At 37.4% G+C, this 22,115-nt stretch overlaps 1 protein-coding gene across 28 annotated transcripts in view; it reads left to right on the top strand.

The window, feature by feature from the left end:
• uvssa (UV-stimulated scaffold protein A) overlaps window positions 1-22,115 on the top strand; it is a 230,011-nt gene that overhangs the window by 187,868 nt on the left and 20,028 nt on the right. For 5 of the 28 annotated variants that reach the window (XM_061285285.1, XM_061285303.1, XM_061285312.1 and 2 more), the window contains exons 9-11: window positions 17,811-17,913; window positions 21,659-21,833; window positions 21,939-21,998. The exons of 22 other annotated variants lie outside the window; for them this stretch is intronic. In XM_061285285.1, coding sequence (XP_061141269.1) covers window positions 17,811-17,913; window positions 21,659-21,833; window positions 21,939-21,998 — 338 coding nt within the window. The remainder of the gene's footprint in view (window positions 1-17,810; window positions 17,914-21,658; window positions 21,834-21,938; window positions 21,999-22,115) is intronic. One more of the 28 variants, XM_061285372.1, reaches the window with a different exon arrangement.

Raw genomic sequence — 22,115 nt, 5'->3', positions numbered from 1 at the left:
GTCATTTCCGGTCTAAAAAGGTCACTTCCGGTACATTTGGGGTCACTTCCGGTTTGCCTGAGGTCACTTCCGGTCTATTTGGGGTCACTTCCGGTCTATTTGGGGTCACTTCCGGTTTATTTGGGTCACTTCCGGTTTAATTTGGGTCACTTCCGGTTCGTCTGAGGTCACTTCCGGTTTATCAGGGGTCATTTCCGGTCTAAAAAGGTCACTTCCGGTACATTTGGGGTCACTTCCGGTTTGATTTGGGGTCACTTCCGGTTTACCTGAGGTCACTTCCGGTCTATTTGGGGTCACTTTCGGTTTGATTTGGGGCACTTCCGGTTCATTTTGGGTTCATTGGGGGCACTTGAGGGTCATCCAAGATGGCCACCACACTGGAATTGGGGGTCAAGGGTTGAATGTGTAAGCGTAGTGGAAGTGGGGGTGAATGGGAGTGAATGTGGGAAGCATAAGGTGAATAAATTTGGAATGGGTTGAATCGGTCGAAAAATGTAGAAATGAGAGTTGAAAAACTGAATTTTTGAGAATTTGGTTGAATTTCAAATTTGAAAATGTGGAATTTTTGGTAAGTGGGAAGTTGTGGAATAGGTAGGCAAAAGATGAACAGTTGAAAATTGGAATGGGTTGAATCGGTTGAAAAATGTAGAAATGAGAAGGGAAAAAGGAATTGGGTGTAAATTTCAAAATAAAAGATGTGAAGTATTTGGGAAGTTGTGGAATAGGTAGAAAAATGATGAACAGTTGAAAGTTGGAATGGGTTGAATCGGTTGAAAAATGTAGAAATTAGAGTACAAAAACGGAATTTGAGAGAATTTTGGTTGAATTTCAAAATAAAATATGTGAAGTTTTTGGTAAGTGGGAAGTTGTGGAATAGGTAGAAAAATGATGAACAGTTGAAAGTTGGAATGGGTTGAATCGGTTGAAAAATGTAGAAATGAGAAGGGAAAAGGAAATTGGGTGTGAATTTCAAAATAAAAGATGTGAAGTTTTTGGTAAGTGGGAAGTTGTGGAATAGGTAGAAAAATGATGAACAGTTGAAAGTTGGAATGGGTTGAATCGGTTGAAAAATGTAGAAATGAGAAGGGAAAAGGAATTGGGTGTGAATTTCAAAATAAAAGATGTGAAGCTTTTGGTAAGTGGGAAGTTGTGGAATCGGTAGAAAAATGAGGAACAGTTGAAAGTTGGAATGGGTTGAATCGGTTGAAAAATGTAGAAATTAGAGTAGAAAAACGAAATTTTAGAGAATTTTGGTTGAATTTCAAAATAAAAGATGTGAAGTTTTTGGTAAGTGGGACGTTGTGGAATAGGTAGGCAAAAGATGAACAGTTGAAAGTTGGAACGAGTTGAATCGGTTGAAAAATGTAGAAGTTAGAGGTGAAAAACGAAATTTTGTGAAAATTTGTCGGAATTTTTAACGTGAAAACGAGAAATTTTCGAATTTGGGAATTTTGGGAATGTCGAGAATCCTTCCGAATGTGATTAGAATGTGCTGAATGATGTGAATTTCAAATTGGAACGACGTAAATGTGAAATGTCGAATGTGCCATTAAGAATGAATGGGGAAAAATTTGTCGGAATTTTGGGAATTTTGCGGAATCGGAAAATTTTCGGAACGAGAAAAATATAAGCGCTCATGTCGTGAATATTTGGAATACGTGAAAAGTGGAATGGAGTGAATCGGATGAATTATGTGGAAGATGAAACGTGTCAAAAAAGTGTGGAGAATAAAATAGAAGAATAATAATAATAATAATAGAGAATGGTGTAGAATAACATATGTGTGAAGGCCTTCGCCTTCACACAATAACTAGAATTGCAATTTCGGAAGAAATTGCGTGTGAAGGCGAAGGCAGATGTTAATTTACAAACGTTAAGCGTTAAAAATGATGAGCGGGAAGAATAGAAAGGGAAAATAAATTATTGTGAAATAAATGGGAAAATGTTACAAATACATGTTACAAAAAGGTACAAATGATAAGCGTTAAAAATGAAATGTTATAAATGTTACAAAAAAGGTACAAATGATAAGCGTTGAAAATGATAAGGGGAAGGATAAAGAGTAAAATAAATAATGACGCCCAATGTGGGAATCGAACTGACGCGGGTTTTGATACCACTCGGGAAAGATGCTCGTGTACTGGAATCACTTGTGTTTCCCACGAGCTAATTGTGTCCCTGTCTACATACTGGTTGAATTTGGTTAATGTAATGAATGTGTTTGTTGAATGCGAATACGTAATCAAAGTGGTGGAAATTGCTTAATGTAATGAATGTTGAATGCGAATGTTAGTTACAAATGATAAGCGTTGAAAATGATAAGCGGGAAGAATAAAGAGTAAAATAATTAATGACGCCCAATGTGGGAATCGAACCCACTACAGGAAACTGGCTCGGGTTGACATTGCCATTAAGAATGAATGGGGAAATAAAAGGCACAAATTTGCTAATTACTTAAAAACGGTAAATGTTATGAACGCGAAAAATACTGGCAAGCGTGCCATGAATTTTTGGAACGTGTGAAAGGTTGAACGAGGTGAATCGGTTGAAGCATGTGGGAGTAGTTAGATGTCAAAAAAGTGGGAGGAATAAGTTGTTTAATAATAAAGTACAATATCAATGTGTGAAGGCCTTCGCCTTCACACAACTAGAATTGCAATTTCGGAAGAAATTGCGTGTGAAGGCGAAGGCAGATGTTAATTTACAAACGTTAAGCGTTAAAAATGATGAGCGGGAAGAATAGAAATGGAAAATAAATTATTGTGAAATGAATGGTAAAATGTTACAAATACATGTTAAAAAAAGGTACAAATGATAAGGGTTAAAAATGAAATGTTACAAATGTTACAAAAAAGGTACAAATGATAAGGGGGAAGAATAAAGAGTAAAATAATTTATGACGCCCAAAGTGGGAATCGAACCCACTACAGGAAACTGGCGCAGATTGACATTGCCATTGTGTTTCCAACTGAGCTAATCAGGGTCCTACCTAAGTCATTGTTGAAATTGGTTAATGTAATGAATGTGTTTGTTGAATGCGAATGCGTAATCAAAGTGGTGGAAATTGCTTAATGTAATGAATGTTGAATGCGAATGACAAAAGTTACAAATGATAACCGTTGAAAATGATAACCGGGAAGGATAAAGAGTAAAATAAATAATGACGCCCAATGTGGGAGTCAACTGACGCGGGTTTTGATACCACTCGGGAAAGATGCTCGTGTACTGGAATCACTTGTGTTTCCCACGAGCTAATTGAGTCCCTTACTATTTTGTGGTTGAAATTGGTTAATGTAATGAATGTGTTTGTTGAATGCGAATACGTAATCAAAGTGGTGGAAATTGCTTAATGTAATGAATGTTGAATGCGAATGTTAGTTACAAATGATAAGCGTTGAAAATGATAAGCGGGAAGAATAAAGAGTAAAATAATTAATGACGCCCAATGTGGGAATCGAACCCACTACAGGAAACTGGCTCGGGTTGACATTGCCATTAAGAATGAATGGGGAAATAAAAGGCACAAATTTGCTAATTACTTAAAAACGGTAAATGTTATGAAGGGGAAAAAAGGCGGCAAGCTTGCCATGAATTTTTGGAACGTGTGAAAGTTTGAACGAGGTGAATCGGTTGAAGCATGTGGGAGTAGTTGGATGTCAAAAAAGTGGGAGGAATAAGTTGTTTAATAAAAATAACTAGAATTGCAATTTCGGAAGAAATTGCGTGTGAAGGCGAAGGCAGATGTTAATTTACAAACGTTAAGCGTTAAAAATGATGAGCGGGAAGAATAGAAAGGGAAAATAAATTATTGTGAAATAAATGGGAAAATGTTACAAATACATGTTACAAAAAGGTACAAATGATAAGCGTTAAAAATGAAATGTTATAAATGTTACAAAAAAGGTACAAATGATAAGCGTTGAAAATGATAAGGGGAAGGATAAAGAGTAAAATAAATAATGACGCCCAATGTGGGAATCGAACTGACGCGGGTTTTGATACCACTCGGGAAAGATGCTCGTGTACTGGAATCACTTGTGTTTCCCACGAGCTAATTGTGTCCCTGTCTACATACTGGTTGAATTTGGTTAATGTAATGAATGTGTTTGTTGAATGCGAATACGTAATCAAAGTGGTGGAAATTGCTTAATGTAATGAATGTTGAATGCGAATGTTAGTTACAAATGATAAGCGTTGAAAATGATAAGCGGGAAGAATAAAGAGTAAAATAATTAATGACGCCCAATGTGGGAATCGAACCCACTACAGGAAACTGGCTCGGGTTGACATTGCCATTAAGAATGAATGGGGAAATAAAAGGCACAAATTTGCTAATTACTTAAAAACGGTAAATGTTATGAACGCGAAAAATACTGGCAAGCGTGCCATGAATTTTTGGAACGTGTGAAAGGTTGAACGAGGTGAATCGGTTGAAGCATGTGGGAGTAGTTAGATGTCAAAAAAGTGGGAGGAATAAGTTGTTTAATAATAAAGTACAATATCAATGTGTGAAGGCCTTCGCCTTCACACAATAAAGGACAGGAATAACAATAGTGTGAAGGTCTTCACCTTCACACTAATAATAGAGAATGGTGTAGAATAACATATGTGTGAAGGCCTTCGCCTTCACACAATAAAGGACAGGAATAACAATAGTGTGAAGGTCTTCACCTTCACACTAATAATAATAATAAAGGACAGGAATAACAATAGTGTGAAGGTCTTCACCTTCACACTAACTAGAATTTGCAATTCCTGAAGGAATTGCGTGTGAAGGTGAAGAAGTTGAATAAATATTTAAGGAATGTTGCAGAATGATGTTGAAACGAGTTGAATCGGTTGAAAAATGTAGAAATGAGAAGGGAAAAAGGAACTGGGTATGAATTTCAAAATAAAAGATGTGAAGTTTTTGGTAAGTTGTGGAATAGGTAGAAAAATGATGAACAGTTGAAAGTTGGAATGGGTTGAATTGGTTGAAAAATGTAGAAATGAGAAAGGAAAAAGGAATTGGGTGTGAATTTCAAAATAAAGGAAGTGACGTTTTTAATAAGTGGGAAGTTGTGGAATAGGTAGAAAAATGATGAACAGTTGAAAGTTGGAATGGGTTGAATCGGTTGAAAAATGTAGAAATGAGAAGGGAAAAGGGAATTGTGTGAATTTCAAAATAAAAGATGTGAAGATTTTGGAAAGTTGTGGAATAGGTAGAAAAATGATAAACAGTTGAAAGTTGGAATGGGTTGAATCGGTTGAAAAATGTAGAAATTAGAAGGGAAAAAGGAATTGGGTGTGAATTTCAAAATAAAACACGTGAAGTTTTTGGTAAGTGGGAAGTTGTGGAATAGGTAGAAAAATGATGAACAGTTGAAAGTTGGAATGGGTTGAATCGGTTGAAAAATGTAGAACCGAGAAGGGAAAAAGGAATTGGGTGTGAATTTCAAAATAAAAGATGTGAAGTTTTAGGGAAGTGGGAAGTTGTGGAATAGGTAGAAAAAGTGATGAACAGTTGAAAGTTGGAATGGGTTGAATCGGTTGAAAAATGTAGAAATGAGAAGGGAAAAAGGAATTGGGAATGAATTTCAAAATAAAAGATGTGGAGTATTTGGTAAGTTGTGGAATAGGTAGAAAAATGATGAACAGTTGAAAGTTGGAATGGGTTGAATCGGTTGAAAAATGTAGAAATTAGAGTAGAAAAAGGAAATTTTAGAGAATTTGGGTTGAATTTCAAAATAAAAGATGTGAAGTTTTTGGTAAGTGGGAAGTTGTGGAATAGGTAGGCAAAAGATGAATAGTTGAAAGTTGGAACGAGTTGAATCGGTGGAAAAATGTAGAAGTTAGAAGTGAAAAATGAAATTTTATGAAATTTTGCAAAATTTTATGCAAATTTTAAAAGTGAAAACGTGAAAATTTTGAATTTGGCAAGTTCGGGAATGTCCCCAATGTGATTTGAATGTGTTGAATGATGTGAATTTCAAACTGGAACAACGTAAATGTGAAATGTTGAATCTGCCATTAAGAATGAATGGGGCAAAAATCGCCATAAATTTGTGAATTATGCGAAAACGGAAAATTTGTGGAACGAGAAAAATGTGAGCAGACGTGCCATGAATATTTGGAATAAGTGAAAAGTGGAACGGAGTGAATAGGGTGAAGTATGTGGAAGTAGTTAAGCGTCAAAAAAGTGGGCAGAAGATGTTGAATAATAACTAGAATTGCAATTTCGGAAGAAATTGCGTGTGAAGGCGAAGGCAGATGTTAAGTTACAAACGTTAAGCGTTAAAAATGATGAGCGGGAAGAATACAAAGGGAAAATAGATAATTGTGAAATAAATGGGAAAATGTTACAAATACATGTTACAAAAAGGTACAAATGATAAGCGTTAAAAATGAAACGTTACAAATGTTACAAAAAAGGTACAAATGATAAGCGTTGAAAATGATAAGGGGGAAGAATAAAGAGTAAAATAATTTATGACTCCCAATGTGGGAATCGAACCCACTACAGGAAACTGGCTCGGGTTGACATTTCCATTGTGTTTCCGACTGAGCTAATGAGGATCCTTCCTTCTTGCTGGTTGAATTTGGTTAATGTAATGAATGTGTTTGTTGAATGCGAATGCGTAATCAAAGTGGTGGAAATTGCTTAATGTAATGAATGTTGGATGCGAATGACAAAAGTTACAAATGATAACCGTTGAAAATGATAACCGGGAAGGATAAAGAGTAAAATAAATAATGACGCCCAATGTGGGAATCGAACTGACGCGGGTTTTGATACCACTCGGGAATGATGCTCATGTACTGGAATCACTTGTGTTTCCCACGAGCTAATTGAGTCCCTTACTATGTCGTGGTTGCAATTGGTTAATGTAATGAATGTGTTTGTTGAATGCGAATACGTAATCAAAGTGGTGGAAATTGCTTAATGTAATGAATGTTGAATGCGAATGTTAGTTACAAATGATAAGCGTTGAAAAGGATAAGCGGGAAGAATAAAGAGTAAAATAATTAATGACGCCCAATGTGGGAATCGAACCCACTACAGGAAACTGGCTCGGGTTGACATTGCCATTAAGAATGAATGGGGAAATAAAAGGCACAAATTTGCTAATTACTTAAAAACGGTAAATGTTATGAACGCGAAAAATACTGGCAAGCGTGCCATGAATTTTTGGAATGTGTGAAAGGTTGAACGAGGTGAATCGGTTGAAGCATGTGGGAGTAGTTAGATGTCAAAAAAGTGGGAGGAATAAGTTGTTTAATAATAAAGTACAATATCAATGTGTGAAGGCCTTCGCCTTCACACAATAATAAAGGACAGGAATAACAATAGTGTGAAGGTCTTCACCTTCACACTAACTAGAATTTGCAATTCCTGAAGGAATTGCGTGTGAAGGTGAAGAAGTTGAATAAATATTTAAGGAATGTTGCAGAATGATGTTGAAACGAGTTGAATCGGTTGAAAAATGTTGAAATGAGGAGGGAAAAAGGAATTGGGTGTGAATTTCAAAATAAAAGATGTGAAGTTTTTGGGAAGTTGTGGAATAGGTCGAAAAATGATGAACAGTTGAAAGTTGGAATGGGTTGAATCGGTTGAAAAATGTAGAAATGAGAAGGGAAAAAGGAATTGGGTGTGAATTTCAAAATAAAAGATGTGAAGTTTTTGGTATGTGGGAAGTTGTGGAATAGGTAGACAAAAGATAAACAGTTGAAAGTTGGAATGGGTTGAATCGGTTGAAAAATGTAGAAATGAGAAGGGAAAAAGGAATTGGGTGTGAATTTCAAAATAAAAGATGTGAAGTTTTTGGTAAGTAGGAAGTTGTGGAATAGGTAGAAAAAGGATGAACAGTTGAAAGTTGGAATGGGTTGAATCGGTTGAAAAATGTAGAAATGAGAAAGGAAAAAGGAATTGGGTGTGAATTTCAAAATAAAAGAAGTGAAGTTTTTAATAAGTGGGAAGTTGTGGAATAGGTAGAAAAATGATGAACAGTTGAAAGTTGGAATGGGTTGAATCGGTTCAAAAATGTAGAAATGAGAAGGGAAAAAGGAATAGGGAGTGAATTTCAAAATAAAAGATGTGAAGTATTTGGTAAGTTGTGGAATAGGTAGAAAAATGATGAACAGTTGAAAGTTGGAATGGGTTGAATCGGTTGAAAAATGTAGAAATTAGAGTAGAAAAACGAAATTTTAGAGAATTTTGGTTGAATTTCAAAATAAAAGATGTGAAGTTTTTGGTAAGTGGGAAGTTGTGGACTAGGTAGGCAAAAGATGAATAGTTGAAAGTTTGAACAAGTTGAATCGGTGGAAAAATGTAGAAGTTAGAAGTGAAAAACGAAATTTTATGAAATTTTGCAAGATTTTATGCAAATTTTAAAAGTGAAAACGTGAAATTTTTGAATTTGGCAAGTTTGGGAATGTCCCCAATGTGATTTGAATGTGTTGAATGATGTGAATTTCAAACTGGAACAACGTAAATGTGAAATGTTGAATCTGCCATTAAGAATGAATGGGGCAAAAATCGCCATAAATTTATGAATTATGCGAAAACGGAAAATTTTTGGAACGAGAAAAATGTGAGCAATCGTGCCATGAATATTTGGAATAAGTGAAAAGTGGAACGGAGTGAATCGGTTGAAGTATGTGGAAGGAGTTAAGCGTCAAAAAAGTGAGCGGAAGATGTAGAATAATAACTAGAATTTGCAATTCCTGAAGGAATTGCGTGTGAAGGTGAAGAAGTTGAATAAATATTGAAGGAATGTTGCAGAATGATGTTGAAACGAGTTGAATCGGTTGAAAAATGTAGAAATGAGAAGGGAAAAAGGAACTGGGTGTGAATTTCAAAATAAAAGATGTGAAGTTTTTGTTAAGTTGTGGAATAGGTAAAGAAATGATGAACAGTTGAAAGTTGGAATGGGTTGAATCGGTTGAAAAATGTAGAAATGAGAAGGGAAAAAGGAATTGGGTGTGAATTTCAAAATAAAAGAAGTGAAGTTTTTGGTAAGTGGGAAGTTGTTGAATAGGTAGAGAAAAGATGAACAGTTGAAAGTTGGAATGGGTTGAATCGGTTGAAAAATGTAGAAATGAGAAGGGAAAAGGGAAAAAGGAATTGGGTGTGAATTTCAAAATAAAAGATAAAAATGTGAAAATGTTGAATTTGGCAAGTTCGGGAATGTCCCCAATGTGATTTGAATGTGTTGAATGATGTGAATTTCAAACTGGAACAACGTAAATGTGAAATGTTGAATCTGCCATTAAGAATGAATGGGGCAAAACTCGCCATAAATTTGTGAATTTTGCAAAAACGGTAAATTTTTGGTAGGAAAAAAATCTAAGCCACGTTGCCATGAATATTTGGAATAAGTGAAAAGTGGAATGGAGTGAATCGGTTGAAGTATGTGGAAGTAGTTAAGCACCAAAAAAGTGGGCAGAATAAGTAGAATAATAATAATAATAATAAAGGACAGGAATAACAATAGTGTGAAGGTCTTCACCTTCACACTAATAATAAAGGACAGGAATAACAATAGTGTGAAGGTCTTCACCTTCACACTAACAATAGTGTGAAGGTCTTCACCTTCACACTAATAATAATAATAACTAGAATTTGCAATTCCTGAAGAAATTGCGTGTGAAGGTGAAGAAGTTGAATAAATATTTAAGGAATGCTGCAGAATGATGTTGAAAACAGTTGAATCGGTTGAAAAATGTAGAAATGAGAAGGGAAAAAGGAATTGGGTGTGAATTTCAAAATAAAAGATGTGAAGTTTTTGGTAAGTTCTGGAATAGGTAGAAAAATGATGAACAGTTGAAAGTTGGAATGGGTTGAATCGGTTGAAAAATGTAGAAATGAGAAGGGAAAAGGGAATTGGGTGTGAATTTCAAAATAAAAGATGTGAAGTTTTTGGTAAGTGGGAAGTTGTGGAATAGGTAGGCAAAAGATAAACAGTTGAAAGTTGGAATGGGTTGAATCGGTTGAAAAATGTAGAAATGAGAAGGGAAAAAGGAATTGGGTGTGAATTCCAAAATAAAAGATGTGAAATTTTTGGTAAGTGGGAAATTGTGGAATAGGTAGAAAAATGATGAACAGTTGAAAGTTGGAATGGGTTGAATCGGTTGAAAATTGTAGAAATGAGAAGGGAAAAAGGAATTGGGAGTGAATTTCAAAATAAAAGATGTGAAGTATTTGGTAAGTTGTGGAATAGGTAGAAAAATGATGAACAGTTGAAAGTTGGAATGGGTTGAATCGGTTGAAAAATGTTGAAATAAGAGTAGAAAAACGAAATTTTAGAGAATTTTGGTTGAATTTCAAAATAAAAGATGTGAAGTTTTTGGTAAGTGGGAAGTTGTGGAATAGGTAGGCAAAAGATAAACAGTTGAAAGTTGGAATGGGTTGAATCGGTTGAAAAATGTAGAAATGAGAAGGGAAAAGGGAATTGGGTGTGAATTTCAAAATAAAAGATGTGAAGTTTTTGGTAAGTGGGAAGTTGTGGAATAGGTAGGCAAAAGATAAACAGTTGAAAGTTGGAATGGGTTGAATCGGTTGAAAAATGTAGAAATGAGAAGGGAAAAAGGAATTGGGTGTGAATTCCAAAATAAAAGATGTGAAATTTTTGGTAAGTGGGAAATTGTGGAATAGGTAGAAAAATGATGAACAGTTGAAAGTTGGAATGGGTTGAATCGGTTGAAAATTGTAGAAATGAGAAGGGAAAAAGGAATTGGGAGTGAATTTCAAAATAAAAGATGTGAAGTATTTGGTAAGTTGTGGAATAGGTAGAAAAATGATGAACAGTTGAAAGTTGGAATGGGTTGAATCGGTTGAAAAATGTTGAAATAAGAGTAGAAAAACGAAATTTTAGAGAATTTTGGTTGAATTTCAAAATAAAAGATGTGAAGTTTTTGGTAAGTGGGAAGTTGTGGAATAGGTAGGCAAAAGATGAACAGTTGAAAGTTGGAATGGGTTGAATCGGTTGAAAAATGTAGAAATGAGAAGGGAAAAGGGAATTGGGTGTGAATTTCAAAATAAAAGATGTGAAGTTTTTGGTAAGTTCTGGAATAGGTAGAAAAATGATGAACAGTTGAAAGTTGGAATGGGTTGAATCGGTTGAAAAATGTAGAAATGAGAAGGGAAAAGGGAATTGGGTGTGAATTTCAAAATAAAAGATGTGAAGTTTTTGGTAAGTGGGAAGTTGTGGAATAGGTAGGCAAAAGATTAACAGTTGAAAGTTGGAATGGGTTGAATCGGTTGAAAAATGTAGAAATGAGAAGGGAAAAAGGAATTGGGTGTGAATTTCAAAATAAAAGATGTGAAGTTTTTGGGAAGTTGTGGAATAGGTCGAAAAATGATGAACAGTTGAAAGTTGGAATGGGTTGAATCGGTTGAAAAATGTTGAAATAAGAGTAGAAAAACGAAATTTTAGAGAATTTTGGTTGAATTTCAAAATAAAAGATGTGAAGTTTTTGGTAAGTGGGAAGTTGTGGAATAGGTAGGCAAAAGATGAACAGTTGAAAGTTGAAACGAGTTGAATCGGTGGAAAAATGTAGAAGTTAGAAGTGAAAAACGAAATTTTATGCAAATTTTATGCAAATTTTAAAAGTGAAAACGTGAAATTTTTGAATTTGGCAAGTTTGGGAATGTCCCCAATGTGATTTGAATGTGTTGAATTACGTGAATATCAAACTGGAAGAACGTAAATGTGAAATGTTGAATCTGCCATTAAGAATGAATGGGGCCAAATTCGCCATAAATTTGTGAATTTTGCGAAAACGGAAAATTTTTGGAACGAAAAAAATGTGAGCAGTCGTGCCATGAATATTTGGAATAAGTGAAAAGTGGAACGGAGTGAATCGGGTGAAGTATGTGGAACTAGTTAAGCGTCAAAAAAGTGAGCGGAATAAGTAGAATAATAAAGGACAGGAATAACAATAGTGTGAAGGTCTTCACCTTCACACTAATAAAGGACAGGAATAACAATAGTGTGAAGGTCTTCACCTTCACACTAACTAGAATTGCAATTTCGGAAGAAATTGCGTGTGAAGGCGAAGGCAGATGTTAAGTTACAAACGTTAAGCGTTAAAAATGATGAGCGGGAAGAATACAAAGGGAAAATAGATAATTGTGAAATAAATGGGAAAATGTTACAAATACATGTTACAAAAAGGTACAAATGATAAGCGTTAAAAATGAAACGTTACAAATGTTACAAAAAAGGTACAAATGATAAGCGTTGAAAATGATAAGGGGGAAGAATAAAGAGTAAAATAATTTATGACTCCCAATGTGGGAATCGAACCCACTACAGGAAACTGGCTCGGGTTGACATTTCCATTGTGTTTCCGACTGAGCTAATGAGGATCCTTCCTTCTTGCTGGTTGAATTTGGTTAATGTAATGAATGTGTTTGTTGAATGCGAATGCGTAATCAAAGTGGTGGAAATTGCTTAATGTAATGAATGTTGAATGCGAATGACAAAAGTTACAAATGATAACCGTTGAAAATGATAACCGTGAAGGATAAAGAGTAAAATAAATAATGACGCCCAATGTGGGAATCGAACTGACGCGGGTTTTGATACCACTCGGGAATGATGCTCGTGTACTGGAATCACTTGTGTTTCCCACGAGCTATTTGAGTCCCTTACTATGTCGTGGTTGAAATTGGTTAATGTAATGAATGTGTTTGTTGAATGCGAATATGTAATCAAAGTGGTGGAAATTGCTTAATGTAATGAATGTTGAATGCGAATGTTAGTTACGAATGATAAGCGTTGAAAATGATAAGCGGGAAGAATAAAGAGTAAAATAATTAATGACGCCCAATGTGGGAATCGAACCCACTACAGGAAACTGGCTCGGGTTGACATTGCCATTAAGAATGAATGGGGAAATAAAAGGCACAAATTTGCTAATTACTTAAAAACGGTAAATGTTATGTAGGGGAAAAAAGGTGGCAAGCTTGCCATGAATTTTCGGAACGTGTGAAAGTTTGAACGAGGTGAATCGGTTGAAGCATGTGGGAGTAGTTAGATGTCAAAAAAGTGGGAGGAATAAGTTGTTTAATAATAATAACTAGAATTGCAATTTCGGAAGAAATTGCGTGTGAAGGCGAAGGCAGATGTTAAGTTACAAACGTTAAGCGTTAAAAATGATGAGCGGGAAGAATACAAAGGGAAAATAGATAATTGTGAAATAAATGGGAAAATGTTACAAATACATGTTACAAAAAGGTACAAATGATAAGCGTTAAAAATGAAACGTTACAAATGTTACAAAAAAGGTACAAATGATAAGGGGGAAGAATAAAGAGTAAAATAATTTATGACGCCCAAAGTGGGAATCGAACCCACTACAGGAAACTGGCGCAGGTTGACATTGCCATTGTGTTTCCAACTGAGCTAATCAGGTTCCTACCTCAGTAACTGTTGAATTTGGTTAATGTAATGAATGTGTTTGTTGAATGCGAAAGCGTAATCAAAGTGGTGGAAATTGCTTAATGTAATGAATGTTGAATGCGAATGACAAAAGTTACAAATGATAACCGTTGAAAATGATAACCGGGAAGGATAAAGAGTAAAATAAATAATGACGCCCAATGTGGGAATCGAACTGACGCGGGTTTTGATACCACTCGGGAATGATGCTCGTGTACTGGAATCACTTGTGTTTCCCACGAGCTAATTGAGTCCCTTACTATGTCGTGGTTGCAATTGGTTAATGTAATGAATGTGTTTGTTGAATGCGAATACGTAATCAAAGTGGTGGAAATTGCTTAATGTAATGAATGTTGAATGCGAATGTTAGTTACAAATGATAAGCGTTGAAAATGATAAGCGGGAAGAATAAAGAGTAAAATAATTAATGACGCCCAATGTGGGAATCGAACCCACTACAGGAAACTGGCTCGGGTTGACATTGCCATTAAGAATGAATGGGGAAATAAAAGGCACAAATTTGCTAATTACTTAAAAACGGTAAATGTTATGAACGCGAAAAATACTGGCAAGCGTGCCATGAATTTTTGGAACGTGTGAAAGGTTGAACGAGGTGAATCGGTTGAAGCATGTGGGAGTAGTTAGATGTCAAAAAAGTGGGAGGAATAAGTTGTTTAATAATAAAGTACAATATCAATGTGTGAAGGCCTTCGCCTTCACACAATAAAGTAGAATAACAATGTGTGAAGGCCTTCGCCTTCACACAATAATAATAAAGGACAGGAATAACAATAGTGTGAAGGTCTTCACCTTCACACTAATAATAATAATAAAGGACAGGAATAACAATAGTGTGAAGGTCTTCACCTTCACACTAATAAAGTAAATGGAGTAGAATAACATATGTGTGAAGGCCTTCGCCTTCACACAATAATAATAATAATAGAGAATGGTGTAGAATAACATATGTGTGAAGGCCTTCGCCTTCACACAATAATAAAGTAAATGGAGTAGAATAACATATGTGTGAAGGCCTTCGCCTTCACACAATAATAAAGTAAATGGAGTAGAATAACATATGTGTGAAGGCCTTCGCCTTCACACAATAATAATAAAGTGAATGGAGTAGAATAACATATGTCTGAAGGCCTTCGCCTTCACACAATAATAATAAAGTAAATGGAGTAGAATAACATATGTGTGAAGGCCTTCGCCTTCACACAACAACAGGACTGACCGACAAAGTCGTGGAACAAAAAGACAGGGTGACATTACCAAAGACAGGAACAGAATGACAGTAACACATGCAATGATGCAGACAGGACTTAAATACAAAACATCGATTGAGGTGACACAGGAAGAGCGGGGTGACACGAACAGAAACTATGGCAACCTAGACACATAGCAAAACTGGGGACGAGACATGACAAATCTCCCCCGAAATAAAACTCACCTTTCTTCTTGTTTGTTGTCAATCGCGCATCGCATTCAGCCATCCTGCCCAACACACTTAGTAAAATTCATAATTGACGACACATCGTTTGATGCGATGGTGCAATCCTCGATGGTGTGTTATTGTCAAATATTGTTTGTTTTTTAATCTCCATCGCGGACCGGACGTCATACGGAGGCCGCCATTATAGATGCGCAGAACGGTTGCGCAAGACACGTCAGCTATATAAAGAGCGAGAGTTCAGTTCTCCACCTATTAGTTTCAATTCACAGTTTAATTAGCAGTTTCAATCAGCAAATAACAAAATGCGTATTACAGGTAATATTTTATTTCACAACACTTTGCCTTGTTCCTTTCGTCTCTGCTGTTCATTTCAAACACGCTCCATACGACCGCAATGCTCTTGTATCAGACGCTCGCTCGATCACCTGCTAGTTTGCCGTCTGTCACAATGTACCCTACACAAATCCGAAACATTTGTTGCGGCTCCGAGTCACGACGAGGGGCAAGTTTTGGTTTCCAAGGGTGTTTTTATTCCTCTTCAACGTCTCTCCCATACAGAGCCGCCGTGTGCGCACGGAGCGCGGTGGTGCGTTTAGGGGCAGTCGGAGAAATCAACGCCAACAAAAAAAATGACATCCAGCCTAGTTAAGACCATACCAAAGACTTTAAAAATGGGACCCATTGCCTCCCTGCGTGTGTGACGATCTTTGGGACTTAAAAAAAAAAAAAAAAAATTAAAAATTTTTTTTAAAAAAATTCATAAAAATTGGGTGCGTATTATACATTTTTTCCAGCTTTTTTCCAGCATCAGCATGCCATTGTTAGGGGTGCGTACTATACATGGGGGCGCACTATACACGGAAAAAAACGGTAACCCATTCCCATGTGATTTTGATCCATCCCCTGGGGGAGAGGGGACCAATGAGCAGCAGCGGTGCCGTGCTCGGGAATCATTTGGTGATCTAACCCCCCAATTCCAACCCTTAATGCTGAGTGCCAAGCAGGGAGGCAATGGGTCCCATTTTTATAGTCTTTGGTATGAGCCGGCCGGGGTTTGAACCCACAACCTTCCAGTCTCAGGGTGGACACTCTACCACTAGACCACTGAGCTAGTAAACAAGACAACCGTCCCTTTACAAACTAGACAAACACAATTGCCTTGATTTTCAGTGAAGTATTGTAATTCCCATTTCTCTTGAAAGCGACGGCCCTCAATGTAAATTTTCCTCATTTTCTTTGCAGACGCCATGGCAGAAATGAGCGGGGGAGGGGTGGTGCTGCCACCTTTTTGGTAATAGGAGGAATTACAGTTTCAAGTTTCATGATTTTTTTTATTCAGTTTGACAGTGCAGGCTGGCCATAAATAATACATTATAAGACCGACGCTTTGGGCCGTAGAAAATCTGACTGGGGGCTGGACTTTAAACATGCCTTTTCTAAGACTTAGAGCAGGGGTGGCCAACCAGTCAGCGACTAAGAGGCACATTTTTCTACTGTGTACCGCAAAGGGCTGAAGTGAAGCGAACACGCAGCGTTTGACGTCCCATTAACACAACCCCCCCCCCTCGAAGCGAAGCGAACACGCAGCGTTTGACGTCCCATTACCACCCCCCCCCCCCCCCCCCCCGAAGCGAAGCGAACGTAAAGGAACCGCATGAAACCCGGCAAAGCTTGACCACCTGTGATTTAGAGGTTTTTAAATGATTACAATGATAATCGGGGGAGCCTCTTTTATTTACAAAAAAAAAAAAAAAATCCAAATTGCCCGTGAGGTGTGAGTGCGAGTGCTAATGGTTGTCTATGTCTTCCCTGCAATTGGCTGGGAAATAGTTCAGGGTGTCCCCCGCCCACTGCCCAATGTAAGCTTGGATAGATTCCACCCTCGTGCGGATAGGCAGTTCAGAAAATAGATGGATGGATAAATTAATCATTCAAAAATGACATCAAATTACCCCGCCTTTTTTCCTCAACATGAAATGTGTTCATGAAGTTCCACTTCCGTAGTTGGTGCTGCCTCTATCACCCATGTTTCACTGAGGAGAAGTCTCGATCATATGCCATAAGAATTCTATTCATCGTCGATGATTTGTTAACCGGTGATTTAATATTAAATAGAGCTAACCTTGCAGTGATAAGACACCTGCTTTTTCAGAGGTTGACAACCCATCGAAACTAGGTTAGTAGCAGACTTTAATTCTTTCTGAGAAACAGCTCTCAGAGGTCAATAGGACGGTCAGAGTCAAATTCTGCAAACAATTCCCACAAAGAAATTTTTTGTTTGTTTGTTTGTTTGCTGCAGTGTGAAGCGGAGAAAATATATTTTTTTACAACTTTCTCTGTTCTGACAATGTGGGTGGGAAAGACCTTCGTGCTCTATGGACAATCTGTAAATTGTTAAAACATACAATTATAATTACTCCGAAATATTTTCTGTTTGTGTATTTGGTGAGGGGTGGCGGCAACTGAATCAAGGCTTGTTGGGTGACAGAGCGGTCCAGCAACTTGTAATGCAGCAACAGCAAGGCGCCTCAAATTTGAAAGTGCTCTATTGTAGAGCAGCAGCAGCAGCGTGATGTCAGACAAGCACTTCGAATTACAATTCACAGCATGATTAAACTATCCCATTTTCTGCCGAGTCATTAGTTTTTCTCTGTTTCTCTGTTCCTTCACTATCTTAAAACGAGTTAAGGAGGTACTTTTTTTGCAACCATGAGATACATGTTGCCGAGGTGCAGTTTAACCCGTGTCAAAATCTCTGTTTTTACTGGTGGTTGCTATGTCAAAAGCAAAAATGTGCACATTGACAAGCGGTAAATTTGAGTTGCTGACTTTTTCACACTGAATGAGTTTGAAAAGGGCTACAACTCAGGAATGTATGTTGTTTTCTATTTATTATTTGCACTAAAAACACATTTCCTTCTGTCATTAAGGCCTCATCAGATGAAGAGGAGGATGATGATGATTGCAGTGATTTTATTGTTGTACCAGAAAATGGATGCAAGTCACATCAAAATAATCTACAAATGGAAAATGGTTGGTTTAACACACACATTAAACACACTTAATAATTCTATCACGTTTGCATGTCCTGATGATTTCAAATCTCTGGCTGCACCAGCACTTTTAAGATCTATAGTTATGGCAGAGCCGTAAAATGCACCACAGATTGTACATTTAAGGAGCTGACCACATTTATCTGAAAAAAAAATACCGTAATTTTCGCACTATAAGTCGCTCCGGAGTATGAGTCGCACCAGCCATAAAATGCCCAAAAATGTGAAAAAAAACATATATAAGTCGCTCCGGAGTATAAGTCGCATTTTGGGGGGCAAGTAATTTGACAAAATCCAACACCAAGAACAGACATGAACGAGCAACAACAGGCTAAACGATACGGTATGCTAACGTGACAAAAGCAAACGAGGAGCTGAGAACGGGCCTGACGTAACATTCAGTTATTTAAAAAAGACTCTTACATAAATAACACGTTTATAAAACCATCTGTGTCACTCCAATTCATTAAATCCATCGATCGTCCTTTGTCAACAATGACGTGTGCCGCGCCGCAATTCAAATTATTCCACAGGCCCATACAACGACATATAAACTATATTTTAAATAACTATCACATAAACAACAATATTATCAAACCATTTGTGTCACTCCAAACAGGGCTCGAAGCTTATTTTTTGCCCAAGTTGCCCTCGGGCAAGTTGGAGAAAATTTTACTTGCCCGAAACAAAATTTTACTTGCCCGAATTTTTTTGGAGTGGATTTTTACTTGCCCGACACATTTTTGCAATAAAAAAGACAACACTATAAGTTTTGCCTTCATATGCCTTCGTATCCGCCAACCGGAAACAAGCTCTGCTGGTGCGCAGGCGCAGAAGAGCCAGGGACGGGTGAGAGAGCATGCATTTAATTACGAAGCGCTTTGCCGTTATCAATGTATTGCAGACTTACACGAGAAACTAACCGCTCCCTAGAAAACAAAATGTCGGACCAGAAGCGGCAGAAGTTGCGAGAAATTATGCACAAAATCGTCTTTTTACAGCTTGAAAACATGGTATTATGGCAGGGCAAGTTCGGGCAAGTGAGGAAAAAATTCTACTTGCCCGTCTGCCATCGCTACTTGCCCCGGGCAATCGGGCAATCGTTAGTTTCGAGCCCTGCCAAATCATTAAATCCATCGATCAAATTTCGCGTCTTTTATCGATCGTCCTTTGTCAACAATGCCGTGTGCCGCGTCGCAGTTCAAATTATTCCACAGGCCCATACAACGATATATAAACTATATTTTAAATAATTATCACATAAACAACAATATTATCTCCAAATCATTAAATCCATCGATCAAATTTCTCGTCCTTTATGTCATCCTGGTGACAGAGGACATGTCCAGAGGATATGGCGCTTTAAAGTGTTAATTACTTTATTTTATTTTTTCTCTCTATTTTTCATGTTTTGAATATGTTCAAGATAAAGATATCAAAGCATGTGAAGTGATCAACTATACTAAAAATAACATGTGAAGTGGTCAACTATACTTGTAAGGGATGTGTTAATGACCAAGTAAAAATTTGTGAAAAAAACATATATAAATCGCTCCTGAGTATAAGTCGGCCCCACCCAAACTATAAAAAAAAACGCGATTTATAGTCCGAAAATTACGGTACCTTTAATCTCAACCCCAAAAAAATCTGAAATTGAACTGCTACAATCCATAATGTCACACAAGATAAAATATTCAGCAACAGTGCTAAGCATGTGAATAAAGAGTTCCAGATCTGCAGCCTGTGGACCTCAGGCTTCCTAGACTAGTATGGAAATGTATCAAATTTGGATTCATACATTTTCATATAAAATGTGTCGCAAAAGCAAGCAGCTGTTCTTTTATAAGCATCAATATATTACAGTCTGAATTATTTGAGGTATGTGCAAATAAAAATAATGACAAACAAAGATTCAATGTTTATTAACCTTAACAACTTGTACCGGCATTCCTAATGTTTATAAATTAAAGTGCAATGTAAATTGAAGGCGAGACAGCATTTTTAGTTGTAATGGTTTGGTGGATTTTAAAATGGAGCCAGAAACTACTATGCACTATTCACACTTGCGCTATGAAAAATCCCTCCATCTATCCCTCCAGGTGTTGCAAAGATACTTACGTGATCTGTTTGGGGGCTATTTTTCACTCCATTATTTTCTCCATTTTCTATTATGTATTTTGATCTTATACGTGTGTGTGTGTGCGTGTGTGTGTGTGTATGTGTGTGTTCGTGCGTGCGTGCGTATGTATATTTATGGGTTAAGGGGACAAGTTCATCTGTTTTTGTTGACTATAGTGATAGCTCTCAGGAAGAAGCTATCCCTGAGTTTGCTTGTCCTTGCTTTGTGTAACCTGTACCTTCGGCCTGAGGGTAACAGGTCAAACAGGTGATTACTGGGGTGGTAAATGTCCTTGGTGCTGTTACCAGCTCTGGTCAGGTAGCGAGAGTTGGCAAGGTCCTCCAGACTGGGCAGACTGTGATCTTTTGGGCTGTGCAGATGACCCTCTAGTACTCTCCTGTCAGCTGTAGAACACCCCGCGTACCACGCGGTGAAGTATTATGCCAAATGCTCTCTATGATGGCTCTGTAGAAGGTCACCAGCAGCCTCTCCTCCAGGTTGTTCTTCCTGAGCACTCAGGAAGTGGAGACGCTGCTGGCCTTTCCTCACCACCACCAAGGTGTTCACGGTCCAGGAGAGGTCCTCGTATATCTTTACTCCCAAGAATCTCATGGTGTGGACCCTTTCTGCACAGTCCCTGTGGATGTGAAGTGGGGTCGGTTCCGCTCTGCCCTTCCTGAAGGATATGATGATTTATTTTGTTTTATGTGGTGTTCAGTTGAAGGTTGTTAACTGAACACTACACAGTCAATCTGTTGACCTCATCTCTGTAGTCTGACCCGTCTCCCCCTGAGACAAAAGCGAGTCTTGGCAGCCACCCTTTTTTTCACGCCTCCTCAATTCTTGCACACCACATTGTCACTCTCCGCCATATTGCTAATAGAGGAGCTGGGTCTAACTGCATCCTACTCTAAAAAATTAATCTGTGATGATTATTTTTAGTCTTCGTGATAGGGTTATTCTATTAACTAGCAATAAAAGAGAGGATACCAAGAACACAACCTGAGCCAGCAATACTTGTTGCGCCACAAGGAAAAATAGAGCTTTCAGCGCCCCGAGATCTTTGGAAGTTCCATTTCCCCTGTACTGCCTTTTATTGCAGTCGACCTGGTAGGAGTCTCACAATAGCCTACCATATGGAAATATTTATGTGTGTGTGTTGGGGGGTAGTTACAACAAGCGCGTGTTTTTACATGATAACATTCGTCCAATGACTCTTAACACTGCTTCAGGAATCATTGTTGCCCAACACCCACGTGCGTCTTTTATTTCCATTTACCACTTATTTCAGTTGTTATGAGCTAATTCAAATCTTATAGTCGGAAGAATGTTCTCGAGACGTCCATTTCTCCGTCTGTCAACCCGGAAGTCCCCCGAACTCCTTTTAATAATGACTTTTCTAGCACCATTCAGTGGTTTTGCATAAAAACTCATCTGAGTCTATGATGATGACAAGTTGAGTACAAATTCACCAACATATTTGTCACACCCATAGCGTTGTAATGATGGGAAGTCAAAATAGATACGTCTGAGATTATTCTTGAAAGTGTTATGAGCCTACATTGAATTTTTATTTTGTCTGCCTTATCTGTGTTGTACATTGTAGACTGGCATGATGCAGGTCTAGTTCGAGACATTGAAGTTGAAACAGGGCAAAACCCAGGATCTGATGGAATGGATAAATGGGGTAAAAGAAGGAAGAATAAATATCCCAACCTCAGTAATCTCAAGGACCGCGCCAACACATCACGAGCTCGGCTTGAGAAGCGAATATTCAACAAGTATTTTCCCGTTTTTTTCTCATAACTTTAACATGGTTTCTATAGCACAGCTTGTTTTTCTTGTTGTTTTGACTTATTTTCTCAACCTCTACTTTTTCCCTGTAGGAGTGCCATGCGCAGAGTTGCTCAGATGATGACCAAAGTTGACAGCAAAAAACATGAAAGGTTTTCCAACCAGTTCAACTATGCGCTCAATTGACTTTCTTTTTTTTTCTCATTAGATGTATCATCAATAACTGTACTACATAATTTTGGTTATCTACTAATTTTACAAAATATCTC

Source organism: Syngnathus typhle, linkage group LG1 (genome assembly GCF_033458585.1).
Source record: "Syngnathus typhle isolate RoL2023-S1 ecotype Sweden linkage group LG1, RoL_Styp_1.0, whole genome shotgun sequence".
Classification (NCBI taxonomy): Eukaryota; Metazoa; Chordata; class Actinopteri; order Syngnathiformes; family Syngnathidae; genus Syngnathus; species Syngnathus typhle.
The sequence above is the reverse complement of the archived record's forward strand: the minus strand, read 5'-3'. Positions and strand labels throughout refer to the sequence as shown.